Here is a 22,006-nt window from a genome sequence, read left to right as displayed (position 1 = left end):
TGAACATCTGGAAGGAGGTCTGTCTATGCAGGAAAATGGCATCCAACTGGGCTAATTTTGAGATTTAGATAGTTGGGGGTTAAACAGTTCTGCCTTGTCTCTGTGCATGTGAGAGGCAAGCAATGGGAATTGCAGAATAGATGCCTTATATAGCGTGTGCACACACATAGATTGTGAGGAACATTTTATATGGAAAATTACTCTCTTAATTTTCATTTCTGTCATCAAAGAAACAAATAGAAGGCTTTAACCAGAACAAACTAAAATTGCCTCCCTCACCCCTGAGGAGAGCTACAGACATCCCCACCCGTGAGGAGAGCAGCAGACTCCCACCCCTGAGAAAAGCTGCAGCCCCCACCCCCTTGGAGAGCTGCAAACATCCCCACAACCTGCAGTGCTGCGAAGATCAACATTTCTTCTTCTGTGCAGTCGATTTCCTCCAAGAGAACAGCCCACCTGGCTTGCTCGTAGAGTTGGTTTATTCGGACCGCGTCATACTAGAGAAAGAAACAAATGTATGTATGCGTGTGGCATTTGTTTATTGTCCACAGAGCAAAAGTTTTTGCATAACTGGGGCCATTCTTTGTGAATCTCACTCTCGAGTCTAGCTCAGGCAACTTCTTGTTGCCCTGCTCCTTTGATGTCTGTGGTCAGAAGGAACTTTCCCTAAGCATCTCCCAGAGGTTCTTCAAGCAGTCAAATTAGTCCATCATTGGTGCCATGATTTTTGCTCTCCGTACCATGTTTCTATTGAAAGTAAAAACACACAGTACATGATAGATAATGAAAGATGAAGCTTATCTCCAAACTCTGCCATTTCAGTAAGAACCTGATGGGACATTTAAAATGGAACTTTATACCAATTCATAGGTGAACTAGAAGATATAACACTCAAGTATTGACGAGACAACTTTGAAAAAGAATCACATTGCCAGGCAGTGGTGGCACACACCTTTAATCCCAGCACTTGGGAGGCAGAGGCAGGCGGATCTCTGAGTTCGAGGCCAGCCTGGTCTACAAGAGCTAGTTCCAGGAAAGGCTCTAGAAACTACAGGGAAACCCTGTCTCTAAAAACCAAAAAAAAAAAAAAAAAAAAAAAAAAAAAAAAAAAAAAAAAAAAAAAAAAAAGAAAAGATAAAGAATCACATTGAAAGAGACACTTGTACCACCAGACGCCAAACACAGTAATCAGAATAGCATGTTACTGGTTACGATGGACACCAGTTACTACTACACATGAATGAACATTTACTAGAAAGTAAAAACATTGTATATAGCAATGGAAATGCATAATATCCGGGGGACAAAAATCCAAAACAAAACAAAAAAAAATAATACCACTCCAAATTAACTGACCCGTGGATTAAAGAATTTAAACGTACAAAACCTCAATGGGGTTCCACCTCACATCAGTATGATTGTGCTAACCTGAAAACCAGACAGTAACCAGGGGTGGTGAGGATGTGGAGCGGTCAAAGCGAGAGTACACAGCTGGCTCTAACATGGGGCAGACAAAGCACCAAACACAGACTAGGAGCCAGCCATTCCTCTCCCTTAAAAAAGGGGAAGCAAAAACTCGGATACTTGGCACCTATTCTCAGCAGCAGTATCCACAGCAGGCAAAGAGTTGAAGCAACGTGAATGTCCATCACTGGACAAGTCGGTGGGCAAAAGACAATACGTGCACACAACGGGATAGTATTCCATGTGGTGGTTTGAATGAGAATGGCCCCTTTAGACTCGTATGTTTGAATCTTTAGTCCCCAGTTGGTGGAACTGTTTGGGAAGGGTTAAGAAGGGGTCATCTCATTGGAGGAGGTGTGCCACTGAGGGTAAGCTTTGACGTTTCAAAGTCCATGCCATTCCCAGCTCTCTCTCTCTCTTCTCTGCCTTCTGCTATGTACCAGGACATAAGAGCTCAGCTACTGCTCCAGTACCATGCCTGCTGCCACGCTTCCCAGCATGGTGGGCACAATTCCTCCTCAAATTGTAGGGTTCCTCACAAACTTTTTCTGCAATAAAATGCTTTGGTCATGGTGTTTTGTCATAGAAATCAAAAAATAATTAAGACACTTGGTTTTTAAAAGAAAGGGAATTCAGTTTCATGCTGTAACATGGATGATTCCCAAAGATGAAATACTTGAAATGAGCAATAAGGAAGAATATTACATGATGCCACTACTATGTACTACCTAGAGTAGGTAGACTCATCCATCCAGAAAGTCAGAAGTGTTCTGACTTCACTGGGCCTGGGGGAGGAGAAGAGAGTGACTGTTCAATGGGTGGCAGTTTGGAATGTTGAAAGAGTAAAGGAAATGGACATTGATAACACTTGCATTATGAATGTTCAGTAACCCTGAGTCACCACTTACGACAAGATGGTAAATGAGTAATTATGTGCACTATAAAGAATTTAAAAAGGGCCGGGCGGTGGTGGCGCACGCCTTTAATCCCAGCACTCGGGAGGCAGAGGCAGGCAGATCTCTGTGAGTTTGAGACCAGCCTGGTCTACAAGAGCTAGTTCCAGGACAGGCTCCAAAGCCACAGAGAAACCCTGTCTCGAAAAACCAAAAAAAAAAAAAAAAAAAAAGAATTTAAAAAGCCCAAATGTGCATGAGTATCCATAGCATTATAGTATTATTAATGACAGTCAAATGTGGATATGATTCAGATATTCTTTGATGAATTAATGAATATACATAGTATATCACCCAATGGAACATTATTTGGTAATAAAATGAAATACTTGTATATACTAAAATATAGATGAACTTGGAAAACATGCTATATGAAAGAGATTAGTCACAAAGTCCTGCATGCTCTATAATTCTATGTATTACTTTTTTTTCATTTTTTTTTTTTGAGACAGGGTCTCATGTGGCTCAGGTTAGCCTGGAACTTGACATGTAGCTGAGGATGGCCCTGAACTTCTGATCTTCCTGCTTCCATCTCCTAAGCGTGAGAGTTAGAATTACGGACATGGTGGTCCAGGTGATTGAACTCAGAGCTAGATGAGAACTCTATCAAATGAACTAGGTCCTCAGCCAGAGTAGGCAAGTCCATGAAGACATTAGTTTATTGCTTTTGCCTGGGGCCGGCAGGATTAAAGGGCAATCAGAATTGTGGCACAGGGCTTCCTATGGGGTCACAGAAGGTTGTGAAAATAGACAGTAGTGACGGTTGAACAAGTCTGTGAATACATAAAAACATCGATCCGTGCTTATCCCTAGGTGAATGCACGGTCTTTAAATGGGTGAAGGAAGCCTTCTGTTCCCCTTCCTTTCTCCCCTTTCCTCCTTTCCCTCTTCCTCCTGTTTTTACTCTTCTTTTGGTATTGGGATTGAACTTAGAATCTGGAGCATGCTAAGGACATGCTCTGCTACTGAACTCCACTCCCTGGCCTGCGGATGAGGTTCTGTGTAAGACAAGATACCTAAACGTTATGATGTATAAAGTAGACTTGACAACATAGAATTAAACATTTACAGTGAAAAAATACATTCAAGAGGTCATACACTCATCAGATAAAGATCGAAAGAATGTATTTCATTAAATAGAAGAGACAATATTCATTAATACAAACCATTCCTATGAATGAATATAAAAATCAGAAAATCTAAGAGGATGTAGAACAAACATAAACAGGTGTTCCACAGAGAAAACCAAATAGCCATTTAAACACTGGAAAAGATGCCCAACCTTATCAAAAAAAATTAGAGGATTCAAACTAAAACAAGACGATAGAATTTCTGTTCTATAGGATTGGCTTGTTAGGCATTGTTAGTATCTGATGTTGTGGGATGAGGTGCATCTAGTTCGCTTTGCAGCTGTGGTTATAGGAATGCTATCTAGACACATCTCTTAATATCCTCTTGCACTTGATGAGTATCTAGAAAGAAATGCTGGCACTCACCAGACACTTTTGTAAGATGCTTGCCACACATGGTTCCCAACAGTATGTGTTAGCCTTTCTTTGATTATAGTTCAGTTGATAAAAGAGCAAACTGGACTTTCGATACTGAAGATAGCTCTGTTAGATAAAAAGCTGCAAGCTCAGAGCATGCAAAAGCTCCCATCTATACAGGGAACACACGGTCCTGGAAACCTGGTAAATACAGCCTAGAAAACGTGTGAAAAATCTGCAAGGATGTTAGTCATGAAGTTGTGGCTGCCTTCAAGAGAAAGGCCATAGCCAAGGGTGGTTCTCTTTGTTCTCTTGGAATGAGTTTACTGGGTATATTTATTGTGCATATTTAGGGTTTGCAACATATTTAGGAATATAGGAATAATATTATCAAAAGAAATATTAACAATAAAATAATAATAAGAAATATAAAAATAATAATATAGAAAGTAAAATGGTTTTGTTTATGAAAAGAGCAGCCAACTCACCAAAATCATAAGGTAAGAAAAGCTTGTAATACAAACATGTCTACTGCCCATGGTCCTCACGTCTTACATAAACACTCTAGAATTACTCATCCTGTGTGTCTGCTACTTACTATCCTTTGACCTGTGTCTCTCTATTGTCTATCTACCTGACCAGTGCTGCCCTCACTAAGACTGTAGCTTGGCGTGTTCACGACTTTTTCTTCTATGTCTTCTCTTTTTGGAGTCTACGTACAGGTGTCTGCTTTATTTTATTTTGCATATGTGTCCTCCAGACCCACTTGTGCTGTGGCAAATGGCAAGATCTCTTCTAAAGTCATTCGTATCTATGCAACCAAAACTTCACAGATGCTATGCATTTAGGTTAAACACTATCATTTTTATTCTAAAAAATCCCTCTTTACATTTACCTTAAAAACAGCCTCAACTGTGGTAGACTATGTCTAACAAATTGATCTTGACCTTTAAAATGTACGGTTTAGTGGCACAGGTACATTCACAATGTTGCAGATCACCCACCTTCCAAACTCTTCGTCTTGCATGACCAAGAGTCATTCTATTCTATTCTCATTAAATCATAGTTTCCATGTTAGCGTTTGTTATGTTTTTAGGAAATGATTTCAAATTTCTCTCCCCACCCCGTGTGTGTGTGTGAATTTGGTATGTGCTTGTTTGCTGCATGGGCGTGTGTCTGGTAGGTGTTGTGAAAGAGGAACAAGGAGTGTGTTGATATCCTCTTCTATCACCCCCTGCCTATGACTTTGAAGCAGACCTCTCCTTGAACACGGAGTTCATCTTTTTTTTTCCAGTTTGTTTGGCACCCTGAAAGCCCCAGTATCCGCCTCAGTCTGCCCATCTCAGTGCCAGAGTTACAGATACATACGAGACCATGCAGAGTGCTAGGATCTGGTACATCAAGCACTCTTAATCACTGAATTATTTCTCCAGGACCATTGAATTTTTATAACGAGTATATATTATACTATATATTTTGAAAAAATTAATAAAGAAAACATGAAAAATACCCAGAGCACCTCAGTAGACTCATCATGAATTGATTAACACTGGCTTTATTTATTTACGTTAATCTCATGTCTGTGAAGAAAAGAGGCGACAGGGAATGTCTAAATGTGAAGCAAGCCCAAACCAGCAAATACCTCTGATAATGGTAAGTGGGAAAGATGACATGCTTTGTTGACATGCTCCTTCTCTGCATTTCTAAAGTTTCTGGGAAAAGAAGACAATGCAGAGCCAAGAGGGTGGGATTTAGGATGTGACTTTCACATCCTAACTGTGGTGATGTGCTCAGACCTTCAGGAAAGTCTGCCTCTGTTCTGTGATCTACAAAGGCCTCTCATATAGCTGGCCTTGGGCCCCACCTCCCCATCTCTCCAGACAAATGGAAACAAACACACTTGAGAATAAGCACCACATTGCCGTTCACAGCAGGCCTGAGCAGACAATCAAAGCACCCTCACTGAGCTGGAAAATGGATAGACAAACTGTACTAGGTCCTCACAATAGGCACCACTTAGCATCAAGCACAGCATGGCGCCTTGTGAGCATGCCTGGTGAACCAGACATGACTGATGTCTATCTGCGTAGCATTTCTAAAAAGGGCAAAAGCTGGAAGAGAAGGTGGAGTGGGCAGGGTGAGGTCCAGCGTCTGACCAAAAATAGACTGAAGGGAGCTTTGTGTGATGGCTTGTGATGTTGGTTACATGCACGTATACATTTACCGAAACGAAAACCAAACCACCAAACAAAAGTATCATTGTACTGTACAGTTATAGTATACATATTATTTTTTAAGTCACTTTTTTGGTGTATGTATGTATGTATGTATGTATGTGTATGTATGTATGTATTTATTTATTTAACAAAAGGGTCTCATGCAGCTCTGGATGGCCTACAAATTGTTTTTCAACCTAGGCTTGAACTCTGGATCCCACTGCCTCAGCTTCTTGAGTGCTGGAATTATAGGCATGTGCCATGATGCCTGAATTCCAGTGAATGACTTTTTATGGTACATAAATTATAGTTCAGTCAAGACTTAACCAACTAAAAGAAATTCACATGAACAGTGTACATTGTAGGCCCATATTTCTATTTGGTATGGCAGCCAGGCTCTAAAGCCATAGTCTGTATCTGAGGATGGTCACGTAGCCTACCAGACAGGACATCACTACCTAACGAAAGGTCAGGATGTGGTTTTGCTCCTTTCTTTGTAATTTGGAGGATGCCTGATTGAGATGTTAATTTAAGCCTATGTGGCAGCTAGCACACAGTGCAGACAGGTAGTTGTGGACATGACAAAAAGCCATTCACCTGGTTACCTAGGAGACAGAATGCTAATGTATTTCCTCTAAGTTAAGTTTTGGTATAAAGGCTGTTTAGAAAATAAAGCAGGAGAAATTATTCAGGATGTAAACTCAGGACTTCATGAGGGACCACTGAGAATCTCCCTCCCGATGAACCCATGTGAGTCATGTCTTTATTTTCGTCTCCTCTACATTGGTCCAGAGAGAGATAGTTTATTTTGGCATCTGGTTCAGGCATGGTGGCACATGCTTATCATTTCAGATACAAGGGATCCTGAAGCAGGAGGATCATTTGATCACAGGAGTTAGAACCAGTCTCCTCTTAAAAAAAAAAAAAAAAAAACAATCAAAACTGCTAGGCAGTGGTGGCACACACCTTTAATCCCAGAACTCAGGAGGCAGAGGCAGGCAAATCTGAGTTCGAGGCCAGCCTGGCTTACAGAGCAAGTTCCAGGACACAACTGTGTGGTATGGATGCATCTTGATATAGCCACACAATTCTCTACCGATAGTTTCCAATCTTTTCTTAAAAGCATTTATGCAGTCATAATCTATAGTAGTAATGTATAGAGTTACATAAATATTACTCTGCTATAAAGAGTAGATTTGCAGGTCAAAGCAGAGTTGTAATTCTGATAGATATTGCTACACTGCTTTCTAGATTAATTTATATTTTGACTTACAATCACTGTGTAGGACCTACCCTGGATTTTATTATTTATTCAATTAATTAAGAAATACACATATTATATGTCCAGTTTGAAAAAGATTTTGCTCACTGTAATTCATTGTTTCAAGCGGTAGAATTACGCATTTTAATTCATTGGCTTTAATGTCTGATGGGTTTGGGCTCCCTGTGTGCAACTTAGTTCTTGGATAATAATAGCTGCTTTATAAATATGTAAATAAACAAACAGTGGGGAAACATTTGAATAGACAAAATGGGGCCAGGATACTGACTTAGCAATTAAAACTGAGTGAATATAGTTTCTATTAACATTTATCTAGTTTTGTGAACAATTTCAGTTAGGCTATTAAAACAGAAAGCACAGAACAACATAGGTTAGTTGGGAACTAAGTGAAGAAAGACTCATGTTGAACCAGGGATCAGGCTTAAAAATGAAATCACAAAATCTCCAGCAACAGGCATGAGAAAACTCCTCTTGACTTGTTGGTCGGGGGAGTTCAAGAGACTCATAAAATAATATAGGTTATGATGTCACCCTTGGTTGCTTCCCAGAAGTTGAAGGTAAGTCCTTGCTGATGACACCACGAATTTCAGCCACAGGACTCTAAGGATTATGAACTGGATATGACCTGAAAACCTCCCTCCTGGGGCACAGCACCAGAAGGTGTTATGCAAAATGTCAAGGAAGAAAAGCAATTAAAAGTCCTACCCAGCTGTGACATCTAGGAACCACAACAATGACCAGCATGGCGAGATATTCCTAATGGTGCAATAGTGGTACTCTTATCTTATCTTAGCTCTCTAAAGAGACTTGAGTCTCAACCGGAGAGAAATCATGCCTGGTACTGGAAACTCAAGAGAACCCAATACTGTCACATTCTTAAACCAGTATAATCCCTTACTTCAGTCTAAATATCCCTACACCCACAAATATTTCTCATTCCTCATCAAAGAAGATTCTTTTTTGCCACAAATGGAGACCACAACTGGTTAAAATGCAAAGAACAATTAACTATGGGGTGTCAGACCCAACTGATACATCTACAACACATCTCTCTACACCTAAAACCCGGAACGCTCTGGAAGATTGTTAAGAGCCAGATGACCAGAAAGTCTGCTACGAGATTGTTTCTTCCAGATATGACAGAGAAGACATACCCACCAAAATCTCAACAATATAGCTGCCCGAATAAGATCTGTACAACTCAATTAACAGTTGACATCTCAGCCTGGATGGGTGAAGTCTCATGGTGCCTCATCCATAGATGATGAGCAACAAAACCATCAATGATGCTGGGGGAGAGAGAATTAGTCTTCCTCAGGGATGAGTTTCTTAATCAGTTATCCAACACCAAGTGATCTGCCCTAAACATCTCCCTAACACCACAAATGGACCTAGCAGACTGGCTTACATATTTAATAATGTATGTGTCACAATAATAGTGGAAAAAAGAAGCCATCAATTTGAGAGGGAGTTGGGGAGAGTTTATGGGGGGTTGGAGGAAAGAGGGGGTGAATAATATAATATTTTCATTAAGAATAAATTAAAAAAATTTTACTTTAAGCTAAAATACTAGGTTTTTTACTTTTTGTATGATAGGAATATTTTGCAATTTATAAAGCACTTTTAAAACAACAAAAATGAAATCACAGAAATGTATAATTTGTATCTAGTAGACAATGCAGAAAAGGAACCATAAATAGTGTTCATTAAGGAACTTAAAAAGCAAAGCAAAATGAAACAGTTGCTTAGGAGAGTGACACATTCATCATCCCTGAATACTTTTACTAAGAAGCCAAAAATTTCCTGTTTTGTCACAGTTCACTGGGAGTCATGCATTCCACACACAGGACAGACCCATCAGCTTCCAACAGCTGGCCAGAGTTTTCCATAGAAACGACAGCAATAGAGCTTGGGGGAGGTGGTCCAGTCAGCAAAGTGGTTGCTGAGAAAGCATGGGGACCTGAGATCAGATCCCCAGCACCCAGCATGGTTGGTGGTTCTCTCTGTAGTCCCAGAAATGGACAGGCGTAGACAGGAGGTCCCAGAGGCTTGCTGCTAAGCAGTCTAACTAAATTTGGTGAGTTCCGCGTTTAGTTAGGGACCTTGTCTCAAACATAAGGTGAGAGTAGTAGAAGATGACATCTGATGTTGACTTTGGCTTCTATATGTGCACACACATGCACACAGACACATACATGTAAGCACACACTCCCCCCCCCATCCCTAAAAAGAAATAAGGAACAAGGTGGGTTTTTGTTTGTTTTTTGAAAGAAGTTGAGTAGGGAAGCTAGGGAACTGAGATGGGCTTTTGAAAGACAGACACAAATCAACCAAGAAGGCAGAGACGTGACTGCAGGGGGAAGAGAGTAGAGGAAGGTTGAAGCAAGTTCCTCCTACAAATGCTCAGAACGAAATGAAGATGTGCAGTAGGCACAGACCCTGGGTGGGGCTGCTGCAGCAAGGTTGTCTGGCCACCCAGAGATTACAGTGTTTCATTTTGTGTTTTCTACAAGGGGTCATTCAGCTGCGGATGCTCAACTCCACAGAATGGCTGGCTGGAAGGAGGAAAGCCGTAGAAGTCCAAAGGACTCGTCTCACCCCTCATTAATTTTCCTAATAAGCTTTGGGTGGAGATTTGCCTTAGAATTGGAGTTGGTGGCTAGCAGGGCTATTAGACAGATGATCCCTTTTCCTCAAGATTGTTTTAACACTGCAGCGGGGAGTTTTGTGTGGATCACCTTGTGGTCCTGGCTTGCTCTTAAGAACATGTCCTCAACCTAGTGCTGATACCTCCTTTCCTTCCTAAGCCATGGCAGATTCTAGCTATGCAGGCACCTCACTCCCTTCTTGTTCCTGTGAATGTTGAGAGGCTGTGTGCACCATGCTGGGTACGAAGATCCCAGGCAACTCCTGCTAAGGCTGCTTAGCCTGCCCGAGGAGGCAGAGAGGAAAGTTCAGAAGCAGGCACACCTGCTTCAGTCTAACCTGCAGGGAAGAGGAGCTCATGCAAATCAGCCCAGACCTAGATAACAAAATGAAAAGTGTAGAACTTCCACACACACACAACACAAAAGGAAAACAAAATGAAACAAAAGAACAATTTCTTACTTTAGGATTCAAGTCAAAGAAGGTGTAGTATTTAAATCTTAACAGCAGTTGCTCATCCTCTTGAATGTTTTGTTCCATAAGGGATCTGGAGGAATCCAGCCAACTAGGAAACAAGAGGGTAGGATTTAAAAGCCAGCCCACTTTTCCCATCTACCCACCACGTTGTGTTACAGACTGCATCTTACATAAATCCAAGGACATGGACAGAATAAACCATATCAACAAAGCCAGTGAGCACAAAATAGCTTATATTTGCTCTTTACCTTACAGTCCCCCCAACCTCTCCAGATAGGGTTTTTCTGTGTAACAGCCCTAACTGTCCTGGAACTTGCTTTGTAGATCAGGCTGTCCTCAGACTCACAGAGAATCACCTGCCTCTGCCTCCCATGTTCTGGGATTAAAGGCATAAGCCACCACACCTAGCTCTGTTACAATTTTTAAGATAAAAAGTTTTCTCATTGACCTATGAAAGTAAAGGAGCTAGGAGTGTTGTTTGATAGTGTTTCCTTCCTCCATGCCTCCCTCTTTCCTTCCTTCCCTTTCTCCCCCTTCCTTCCTTCCTGAATCTTACTTTGTAGTCCAAGCTGGCTTTGGACCTGTGATCCTCTTGCCTCAGCTTTCTGAGGATTATAGACATGTACCACCATACATACATACATACATACATACATACATACATGTGTGTGTGTGTGTGTGTGTGTGTGTTTACCACTCTGCATCCCCCAGCACTTTTTTCACACCTGCAACAGCATCGAGAGTCACAGTCATGGATGGTAAGCTATCAAGTTATTTGAAGACAATTTTCTCACATTTTTAAGGCATTGAGACCACCATAGTCTATGTACATCCCTTTTTCCTTTTGAAGTTGGCACTCTGAATTTTGCTAGGGAAACATAATGTCCATGCCTATTAATTAAAAAAATTACATAGCCCCCATCTCTTTAATTCCTCTCAAGTGTCTGAACAGCAGTTCAGACAGGAGAAGATGGTCCCCCTTACCCTGCATTCATCTTGGCTTTGTCCACCAAAGACCGAGGCTGGAACATGTCGGCGAGCACATCCGGTGATGGAGGAGGTTGGCTGAAGGCCAGAACATTGCAGTTTTGCTCGGTCAAAGGGCTGTCACCGAACCAAGTCATAGTGGATAGGGCTGGCGTCCCGTTGATGGGGTCATATGTGGGTGTCATGGTCTTACTGTACAAGCCCGGGCTGACTGTGGGGCAGGCAAATGAAAGATGATCTGGGTTAGGAATCTTTAGAAGGAGATTATACTAAAGTGAACTTTGATTTTAAAGATATCAGGAGTCAGGATAGTAGGAGATCAGCTGCACAGGTAAAGATCTTATCTGGACCTTCCAGTCCTGGAATCCCAAAGATGTAAAAGTTTCCAAGAATCAACACAGATAAATGTTGGTAAGTAAGTCCTTTCTAATCATCCAGAGTTTTCTATTTCTTAGTGTGATTAGCAAACCGAGAACACAGGCACAAAATGTCTCAGATAGCAAAGAGCTACATCTGCTACTTTTAAGAACCCAATAGTTATTCTTACTAATAATTGGCCATTACCTCTGAACATTGCTCAGGTCACTCTTTATTCTTTGTGTCTGAATAGACTATATAAGAAAGCCCTTGATAATGCAAGAAAGTAAGAGACAGTTGTTTTGATACAGGTATACCTTTTAAAAATCTTTACCTGCCTTTCCTTTACAAGTCAAATGAAAGCATGTTTAAGGAAAAGCCTGTTAGTGCACACCTTTAATCCCAGCACTCGGGAGGCAGAGGCAGGTGGATCTCTGTGAGTTCGAGGCCAGCCTAGTCTACAAAGCGAGTTCCAGGACAGGCTCCAAAGCTATAGAGAAATCCTGTCATGAAAAACCAAGAAGAAGAAGAAGAAGAAGAAGAAGAAGAAGAAGAAGAAGAAGAAGAAGAAGAAGAAGAAGAAGAAGAAGAAGAAGAAGAAGAAGAAGAAGAAGAAAGAACTGCACAAAGACAAACTAGGAAAAAGAGAAATATATTGAAATTACCCAAATTACCTTCTTTCTAAAATGTACTTTATCATCCACAATTCACGCTGGATGTGCTAGTATTTTACGGCATAAGATATCCAATTAAAATTATGAGTTGCTAAGCATGGCTAAGGTAAAAGTCTAAGTATAAAAAAATTCGAAACGTTAACTATATATCTCCTTCTCAACTTGTCAGTTAATCCTTCAGCAGCATTGCTCCTTCTTTGTTTGGAGAGAAAGTAGGGGAGGAAGGAAGAGAGGGGAGACATAGATCCCTCTGCTGCTTTAAGGGTCCTGGGGGGCTTCCTTAGGTCCACTTGTCCTGTCAGTTCATAAACTGTTATATATATGGAAAGAAAGGGGCAGAGGAAAGGAGGGAAGGAGAGAGAGAGAGAGAGAGAGAGAGAGAGAGAGAGAGAGAGAGAAAGTGGGGAGAGACATCTGAAACAGCCCAGTACCTGGGGAACCAGAACTTGTTGAAGAGCTATCCAGGCTCAGGACGTCGTCAATCATGGGATCTTTACTGCTTTTGTCTTTCTTCTTTTTCTTCTTAGAATAGTCACCAGCAGGCTTTAACAGTGAAAGTTCTTCTGGTCTTCTAATATCTAAAAAAAAAAAAAAAAAAAAAAAAACCAAAGTAAGAACTAACACACACAAAAAGGGAGAAAACTAAAGAGAAAAAGAATCCCTTCTGAGACTCAGTTGCTCTGTGTATTTGACGGGTCTTAGGGGATTGTGCCAGATGGAAGTCACTGCCTCCTGTTTGAGGGGACAAGGACCCTCTAACTGGATACGGACAAATAGTGGCAGAGGGGTCAGCCTAGTGCGGTTTCTAGTTTGTGTTTTCATTTGTGATGAAGATATTTTAAATACACCCCAAGCAAAGGGAATAGTGTAACGCCCTCTCTGAGTGTTTGCTACCCAGCTCAACCACCGTCAGCGCTGTGCGGCTCCTGTGCCAGCCATGGACAGGCAGGATTTCTCTTTTCCTTTGCTCCTAGCTCTGTCTCTCTCTTCGGTTTTGTAAAAAACCACAAAGGGTCCCACATCCTTTTTTTTTCTTTGTGGAAATTGACTCTGCAATCTTTTTTTTCCCCTACACAATGCCCATCATTTCCTGCCATCCCTGTAGAGGTGTCCTCACATCCCACCTTGCCTTCTGGGTCTCTGTCATTTCATGTGTGCCAACCTGACTTCCAATAGTTTGAGAGCATTTGTGTGTCTGTTAAGAGCTTTTGTTGGCGGCTAGCCACGTTCTGTGGCAGCTAGCCCCGTCCATGTGAGAGATTTGTGCTCTCCAAAAAGGTGCTTTTGCACTCTACAGATTCAACGCAATGCCCATCAAAATCCCAGCAAAATTCTTTACAGACCTCGAAAGAACGGTACTCAACTTCGTATGGGAGAGCAAAAAACCCAGGATAGCCAAAACAATCCTGTACAATAAAAGAACTTCTGGAGGCATCACAATTCCTGACTTCAAACTCTACTACAGAACTACAGTACTGAAAACAGCCTGGTATTGGCATAAGAACAGACAGGAGGACCAATGGAACCGAAGAGAAGACCCAGATATCAATCCACACATCTTTGAACACCTGATTTTTGATAAAGAAGCAAAAAATATCAAATGGAAAAAAGAAAGCATATTTAACAAGTGGTGCTGGCATAACTGGATATCACCATGCACAAAACTCAAGTCCAAATGGATCAAAGACCTCAACATAAAGCCAGCCACACTGAACCTTATAGAAGAGAAAGTGGGAAATACACTTGAACTCACTGGCACAGGAGATGACTTCCCAAATATAACCCCAGCAGCACAGACACTGAGAGAAACAATTAATAAATGGGACCTCCTGAAACTGAAAAGCTTTTGTAAAGCAAAGGACACGGTCAACAAGACAAAATGACAGCCTACAGAATGGGAAAAGATCTTCACTAATCCCATATCAGACAGAGGTCTGATCTCCAAAATATACAAAGAACTCAAGAAATTGGACACCAAAGAACACATAATCCAATTTAAAAAATGGAGTACAGACTCTCAACAGAGAAATTTAAAATGGCTGAAAGACACTTAAGAAAATGTTCAACATCCTTAGTCATCAGAGAAATGCAAATCAAAACAACTCTGAGATTGGATCTTACACCTGTAAGAATGGCCAAGATCAAAAACACTGATGACAATTTATGCTGGAGAGGTTGTGGGGAAAAGGGAACACTTCTGAATTGCTGGTGGGAATGCAAGCTGGTACAACCCCTTTGGATGTCAGTGTGGTAATTTCTCAGAAAATTAGGAAACAACCTTTTTTTTTGGTTTTTTTTGTTTTTTTTTTTTGTTTTTTTTTTTTGGTTTTTCAAGACAGGGTTTCTCTGCAGCTTTAGAGCCTGTCCTGGAGCTAGCTCTTGTAGACCAGGCTGGTCTCGAACTCACAGAGGTCCACCTGCCTCTGCCTCCGGGGTGCTGGGATTAAAGGCGTGTGCCACCACCGCCCGGCTGGAAACAACCTTCTTTAAGACCCATTTGGGTATATATACAAAGGATGCTCAATTGTGCCACAAGGATATGTGCTCAACTATGTTCATAGCAGCTTTGTTTGTCATAGCTAGAACCTGGAAACAACCTAAGTGCCCCTCGATCAAAAAATGGATAAGAAAAATGTGGTACATTTATACAATGATGTACTACACAGCAGAAAAAAAAATAACGACAGCTTGAATTTTGTGGGAAAATGGATGGAGCTAGAAAACATTATTTTGAGTGAGGTAACCCAGACACAGAAAAACAATTATCACATGTACTCACTCATAGGTGGTTTTAAAACATAAAGCAAAGAAAGCCAGCCTACAAACCACAATCCCAGAGAACTTAGACAACAATGCGGACTCTAAGAGAGACTTACATAGATCTAATCTACATGGGAAGTAGAAAGTAGAAAAAGACAAGATCTCCTGAGTAAATTGGGAGCATGGGGACCTTGGGGGAAGATTGAAGAGAGGAGAGGAGCAGAGAAAAATGTAGAACTCAATAAATATCAATAAAAAAGAAAATGACTATTTTAAAAAAAAGCAGACTGAGCAAGCCAAGGGAGCAAGTCAGTAAGCAGCACACTCCCATGGCCTCTGCATCAACTTCTGCTTCCAGGTTCCTGCCCTGTTTGACTTCCTGTCCTGACTTCCTTCAGTGTTGAACACTGATGTGGAAGTGTAAGTCAAATACCCCCTCCCCCCCAAAAAAGGTGCTTTTGGTGGTAGGCTCCTTCCTTGGTACCTTCACCCTCCTGGGACAGCCCAGAGGCTGTGTCTACACACTGCCTCCCAGAGGTCCCGGCTGCCCTCACTGCAACACTCTTGGTGAAAGCCAGATGTCTACAATCTCTCTTCCTGTGTCTGGATTCCACACAGTATCTCCAGGTATCGGGACCTCAGTTCTCGATTCCTTATCTCAGAGTCTGATTCTGAAGAAATCCAGCTGCAATAACCCTTCCTGAGTCATCTGAGAGTGCAACTGTGATTAGAACTTCCGATAACCCACAGAGCAGCTTTAATCCAAGGAAGCGGCTGTTTTAATGGTCCTGGTACGGCTCCCTTGGATCCTCTCATCGAGTCAGTTCGTGAACTGTGAGGTGCCCAGAGGCAAGAACAACTGACTCTATCATCCAGGAAGCCTGACTCTAAGGCTACACCACGCCTGGAGCCATCCCAAATGTCTATTTTATGCACACTTGACAACTTATATATTATAGTGTACGCATTAAACAATCAACAAAGTGAAACTCCTCTGCTCCGAATCTGTGCCTCGTCTGTTCTTCAGGGGAAACTGCCATATTGCTAAATCCAAGTTAGTGCTGATTGATTAGACTGAAGAGCCACGATTAGAGATGCTGAGCAGAGATCTCTCTGCACTGTGTCTTCAAAGCCACAGTTACAGAAGAGAGCACCTGACTGCTTGGCCGCAGCGGTGACATGTCACCTAGTCCCCGTGGGGAATGGACAAGGCCTTTTTGTGGGATGGCTTTCGTGGTGTTCAGATCCTCACTAGAGTACAACATGGCCTTGTGCTTCACAATTTCCCAATTCCCAATTTCACAATTTCAGGGACACTTCAGGAACTTGTGCTTTGCAATGGACTGTTCCCATGTATTGGTTGGTTCACTAAACAGCCACTGGGCAGCCAGTGTGTGCCAGACATTGATACGCTGAGGTAGTGATTTCCTTCCTAATCCCATTTCAGGCTCTCAGACCCCTTGATGTCTCCTATGGGCATTCCTAAATCCGTGGATACTTTCCTTCATTTGCTCTACCGCCCATCCCATTTCAGCACTCTCTGCTCTTTTCCTTGCTTATTTTTTGGCTATCCATCTCTGCCTGTTTTGAAGGGCAAGACCTCATTGACCTTCATCACACTGTCTACCATTCACCTACTACTGGCTGCACAGTGGGCTCAATGAGCATTTGTTGGGTGAATGAATAAAGCAGCTTATTGTTTAATGGAGGACGGTGACTACTTAGTGATGTGTAATATCTTGCATTCACATGCTGGGTGGCGATGCCACCAATATTCTTGGTGTCAAAGAAGGCACCCACACATTTTCAAAAAATAGGAAGTAAGAACCACTCATGGTCTAATCTAAGGGTCCCTCTTTCTACGGTGTACCATAAAGAGAGAACTAATCAGGTAGTGTTGTCTCTGTGATACTATACCACGAGACACTAATTCAGCAGGTGAGCCTGGTGGCACATGCCAGTGATCCCAGTGTTTTTCAGGCTGAGGCAGGAGGATCACAAGTTTGATGTAAGCCTTGACCACATAATAAGATCATATTTTAAACCCCCCCCCCCCAAAGATTAGGCTTCTATCCACAAATAATTTTTGTATGTTTATGTGTGTGGTGTGTATGCTGATATTTGTGTGCACACAGGTCCACATATGCCTGTATGCATATGTGTGTGAGGCCAGCAGACCTCCTTGGTGTCATTCCTCAGAAGTCATCCTCCTTGTTTTTTTTTTTTTTTTTTTTTTTTTTTTTTTCTCATGGTTTATTTTTTTTTATATTTAAAAATTTCCATCTCCTTCCCTCCTCCTCCCCCCTCCCTCCCCTCCTTCTCCCCTTTCTCTCCCCTCCTTCTCCCCCTTCCCTCCCCTCCCCTCCACCCATACCTCCCCTCCCTCCCTCTCAAGGCCAAGGAGCCATCAGGGTTCCCCACTCTATGCTAAGACCAAGGTCCTCCCAACTCCCCCCAGGTCCAGGAAGGTGATCGACCAAGCTGAGAAGGCTCCCACAGAGCCCGTCCATGAAGAACAATCAGAGCCCAGAGCCATTGTCCGCGGCAGCTGCCCGGAGAGGGACCACCGACTCTCCACAACTCCCCCTGCCACCAGCACACTTCCTGCTCTTCCTGCAGGGGTTATTCTCCCCGGATACCGCCTCTCTCTCCCTGTCCCTTCCCAGCTTGCACCCAGAATCCTCCCCCCCTCCTCCTTGTCTTTTTTGAGACAGGGTCTCTCACTGGACCTTGCCAAGTAGGGCAGGCTGGTTGGCCAGTGGATCCCAGGGATCTGTGTGCTTTTGCCTTTTCATTGCTGGGATTACAAGTGTGTGCTATTGTGCCCATCTTTTTAGAAATATGGGTTCTGGGGGTTGGCAAGACAAAGCCCCACACTGATAAGCTCTCTTCTGAATGACTTCTGTAGACAGAGTTATTTACAGGAGCCAAGTACTAAGGAAGGAATTGAATCATGAAGTACCACCATCCCAAAGACGGAGATGTGTCGTTACGAAGGACTCAACAAAACTCCCATTCTTTGGTTTGTCTTAAACTTCTGAGTGTGTTTTGGAGAACTGAGCTTGGAGAAGAAGCCTCAACACGACCACTTCTACTTACAAGTGTATTTTAAACAATTGCAAGCGAGTGGAAATGGCTCTGACTTATGCAAATAGTGTTCCCTTCATTTCATTCCACTTGAACAGTTGCAGCGCTCTGCACTGGGCTCGGGAGTTTGCTTCCTTGTAAAGGAGGGTTCTCCAGCCAGCGTGCGAGGCAGGCGGGAAGCACAGGTAATTTTCCTGTTCTCCTTTGCCAAGAGTCTAAAGGGCACAGAGGCCCCGCAGGGAACTCACTCAGCACTTTGCAGATATCGGCAACGGCCTTAAACACCACAGCCGAAAAGCTGACGCGCAGTCGCACGGTCTTGGTGTTGGGTAGGCGAAGGCGAAGCATTTTATGCTGCGGGGTGAAGAGGAGCTTGGCGTCAGCCTGGACTCCACACTTGTCCAGGGTCCAGTGGGTTTTCAGAAGCCAGCAGCGCTTCTGCTCCCACCACAGAGCGAAGTCTGACCAGTCTTGGGCTACGTCTGCAAAAAGCGGAAAACGCAGTTAAGCATGTGAGGGGAGGTTGAGCACGCAGCCTCCAGACACCTCGGTGTATCCACTGGTAAAGCACTAATCTTTAGCTTGTGATCTCTTTTTATGTTTCAAGGCTCAATAGCTGTTAGCTTCCTTCCAAAGTCTCCCAGGAGGGCAGGGAGCAAATGGTGTGTGAACTCTACCCTCATTTACATTTAAGTATCATAAAAACAACATAAAGTAAATTTTCTGTTCTGATGAACTCTAAACCACTCCCCCAATTACTCTGTGCATCATTCTTGATTGTTTATCTTAACCTCTGTGAGAAATGAGTCCTCTCATTACGGATCGCAAGGGAGCACACTGGTCTCCACAGGCCACACGGAAACACGGAGAGCTGACAGTTCACCCTGCTCGGCCATGCCCAGCTCCTCTAGCAGCCTTGTACTTGCAGTTCGCAAAGCGGCCACACTGACATCTGAGCTGCTCATTCTCCCTTTTAGTGTGGCATCTACACCTAGACTTGCCTTCGACATGATATCAAAGGTGGACTCTCCCTTCCCCAGGATGAAGTCAGTCCCGTCCTTTATTTCGCTGTATGGAGACATCACCATTCCAACTTGCTTGTTACTTTTCTCTCTGTGAGCTTTGCCTTTTCTTTAATTAGAAAGCCCTCCTCTCAGTGCTCTTAGTGGAAGCGTTGAATTATTTTGGAAGGCGATGAATCAGTAATTGTTCTCTGTGGCATAGACTATCTCTGTTGTGGTTGGGATATGGCTTGAGGGTCCCTTGGAAGACTTTATGAGTTGGGGTTTGATTCCCATTGTTAGGAAAGAAGAGGGTAGAGACTTGATTCGACCACTGTGTTGGGAGATGGAGCCTCTGGAAAGTATATAAGATTAGGTAAAGCCATTAAAACTCAGACCCTCTGGTCGAATCTAGTGGCTTTATAAGAAGAGGCAGGAGGACCAGGTACATGCACACACACACACACACACACACACACACACACACACACACACACCTTCAAGCTATATGATGCCTTGTGCTGTCCTGGGAGTCTTTCAGGCTTCTGTCATCAGCTGTAGTCCCTAGACTTTTAGCCAAAACCATGTGCTAAAATAACCCTTATTTCTTTACAGTTACCTATACTCAGGTACTTTTGTTAAAACAACAGAGAAATGAATTAATGCAGTCTTCAACAGAAATATCTATCAAGAGATAATGATCATATATTCGACCACCTCCATGAAATGAAAATGGAAATAATTCAAAAGTTCATCAATGGACAAGTGGATAAAATGTGGCAGGTCCACACAATAGACTATTATACAGCAGCAGAATTAGATTAACCCAAACTATGTGCAACAATATGGATTTTCTCTCAACCATAATATTAAATAAAAGAAAGCAGCTGTGTGAGAGTACATCCTGTATAAATGCATTTACGTGAAGTTCAAAAACAGCAAAATGAGAGGTCAGGATAGTGGTTGCCCTTAATGATTGGGGGATGGGTGGGTAGCAGCCCGGGCTTGAGAGGGGAGCAGGTAATATTCCTTCTTGATTTACATGATGAGTCATGTGAATACAGACATAGGATGCACTTAGAAAAGACCTTTATCTCAGTATAAATGAGCAGTCAGCATCCAAGGCCTCAAACAAATACAAAATAAAACATGAAATTCTGAGGCCAGAAGTAGATTTCCTGTCTTTGTTGGTGGGCAAGTATGGAAGGACACATTAAGAGCGAGCTGAGTTTAGCATGAAGTTATCAAGTATTAGTGGAGAATGGACTCGGTATGCCAGTGCCATATCACCTACGATTACCATGAATGACAGTGGTAGGATGACCCTTGACCTTGCAGGGCACAGCTTTCCACCCTTCTTGAGAGCTTCAGTTTGCCACTAAAGACTCAAGCTTTTACAAAGGTGGTTGGATTCCACTGGAAGCTCTCACACGGGAGAGGAATACACTCTGAGGAAATCTAGGGCCAGCCACGGAATGGTGAAGTAACAGAGAGGGATCGAAAGCAGAAAAACCGTGGAGAATGAATGACCTACTCATCTCTTCCACCAGCTTGAGCATCACTCCTCCGATATGCAGGTCCCCCGACACCCTCAGCGTGATTTCTTTCTGCTGCCGCTCTTCCATTGCACGGTCAACTAGGACCACAAGCTCCCAAGAAGCAGATGCGAAGTCACTGGATGACATCATTGTGGCACAGGCAGGTGTCTTTAGGGACAAGGACAAGTGTAGGTCAGAATGGCAGGGGAAAGTGGAAGGTGCCAGCAGGTTGTCAGAGAAAGGACATTGCTTTTTACTTTTATAGTTTGTTTTAGATTCTTGTTCAAAAATTTCTGCAAGGTTTCTGGTACCTAGATACTAAATTAGGATCATAAATGTATAAACAAAACTTCTAAGAAAAATCCCAACTATTTAAAGTTCTGTATTTTCTTTTCTCCACTGAGGTATGTATTTTCTTTTGCCCACATAATGTATCTATCTTCATTTCCCCTTTCTACTAGTTTTTCTTGACTTTCTCTGAACTATTTTGATAAAACAAACTATGGCAGTTTTTCCAGTGATCTCCATCTTTACCGAGATTACAATTTGCATGTGATAAAGTGTACAGATTTTAATGTGACAGTTCAACACATTTTGTCGTATGCAAATTATACTTCAATAAAGTCAACTCAAAAATCTTTTCACTAAAGCCATTTCCCACTAAAATCCTCTTTTGAGCATCTCTAATACATCTGTGTCATTGTATTCCTCCCATTAATATTGGCATCTTCTGGTACGAGAACCCCCCAAATAAAAACTCAGCAAAATAACTGCATGAGTCATTATCTGACCTAATGTGCGTGATGGCATACGCGTACGACCATAATCACTGCCGTACAGTAGATTTACTTAAGCTTCTGTTTTCCTTCTATAGCGCTGGGTGTCTAACCTAGGGCCTTATCACTTTAGTCAAATGATCTACAGCCCCCAAAGCAAGTTACTGCTTTAAAGCACACAATAATTGATGCATAAATTACACTGATTAAGATTCTTCCTTGGAATCCTCTGGCTTCAGGTTTCTCAAGTGCCGACATGACAGGTGTGTGCCACCTTGGCTCCATAGCACTTTTTTTAAAA

The 22,006-nt window shown here is 42.4% G+C and overlaps 1 protein-coding gene across 1 annotated transcript in view; it reads right to left on the bottom strand.

The window, feature by feature from the left end:
- Fermt1 (FERM domain containing kindlin 1) overlaps positions 1–21,079 on the bottom strand; it is a 34,267-nt gene extending 13,188 nt beyond the window's left edge. Inside the window, exons 1-6 of the mRNA XM_038331167.1 lie at positions 20,926–21,079; positions 18,639–18,872; positions 12,975–13,121; positions 11,510–11,723; positions 10,511–10,613; positions 390–497 (exon numbers count right to left, since the gene is read on the bottom strand). Of these exons, the coding sequence (XP_038187095.1) occupies positions 390–497; positions 10,511–10,613; positions 11,510–11,723; positions 12,975–13,121; positions 18,639–18,872; positions 20,926–21,079 (960 nt within the window). The remainder of the gene's footprint in view (positions 1–389; positions 498–10,510; positions 10,614–11,509; positions 11,724–12,974; positions 13,122–18,638; positions 18,873–20,925) is intronic.
- Between the last annotated feature and the right edge of the window lie 927 nt (positions 21,080–22,006).

Source organism: Arvicola amphibius, chromosome 5 (assembly GCF_903992535.2).
Source record: "Arvicola amphibius chromosome 5, mArvAmp1.2, whole genome shotgun sequence".
NCBI lineage: Eukaryota > Metazoa > Chordata > Mammalia > Rodentia > Cricetidae > Arvicola > Arvicola amphibius.
Note: the sequence above shows the minus strand (reverse complement) of the source record. Positions and strands in the feature narration are given on the sequence as shown.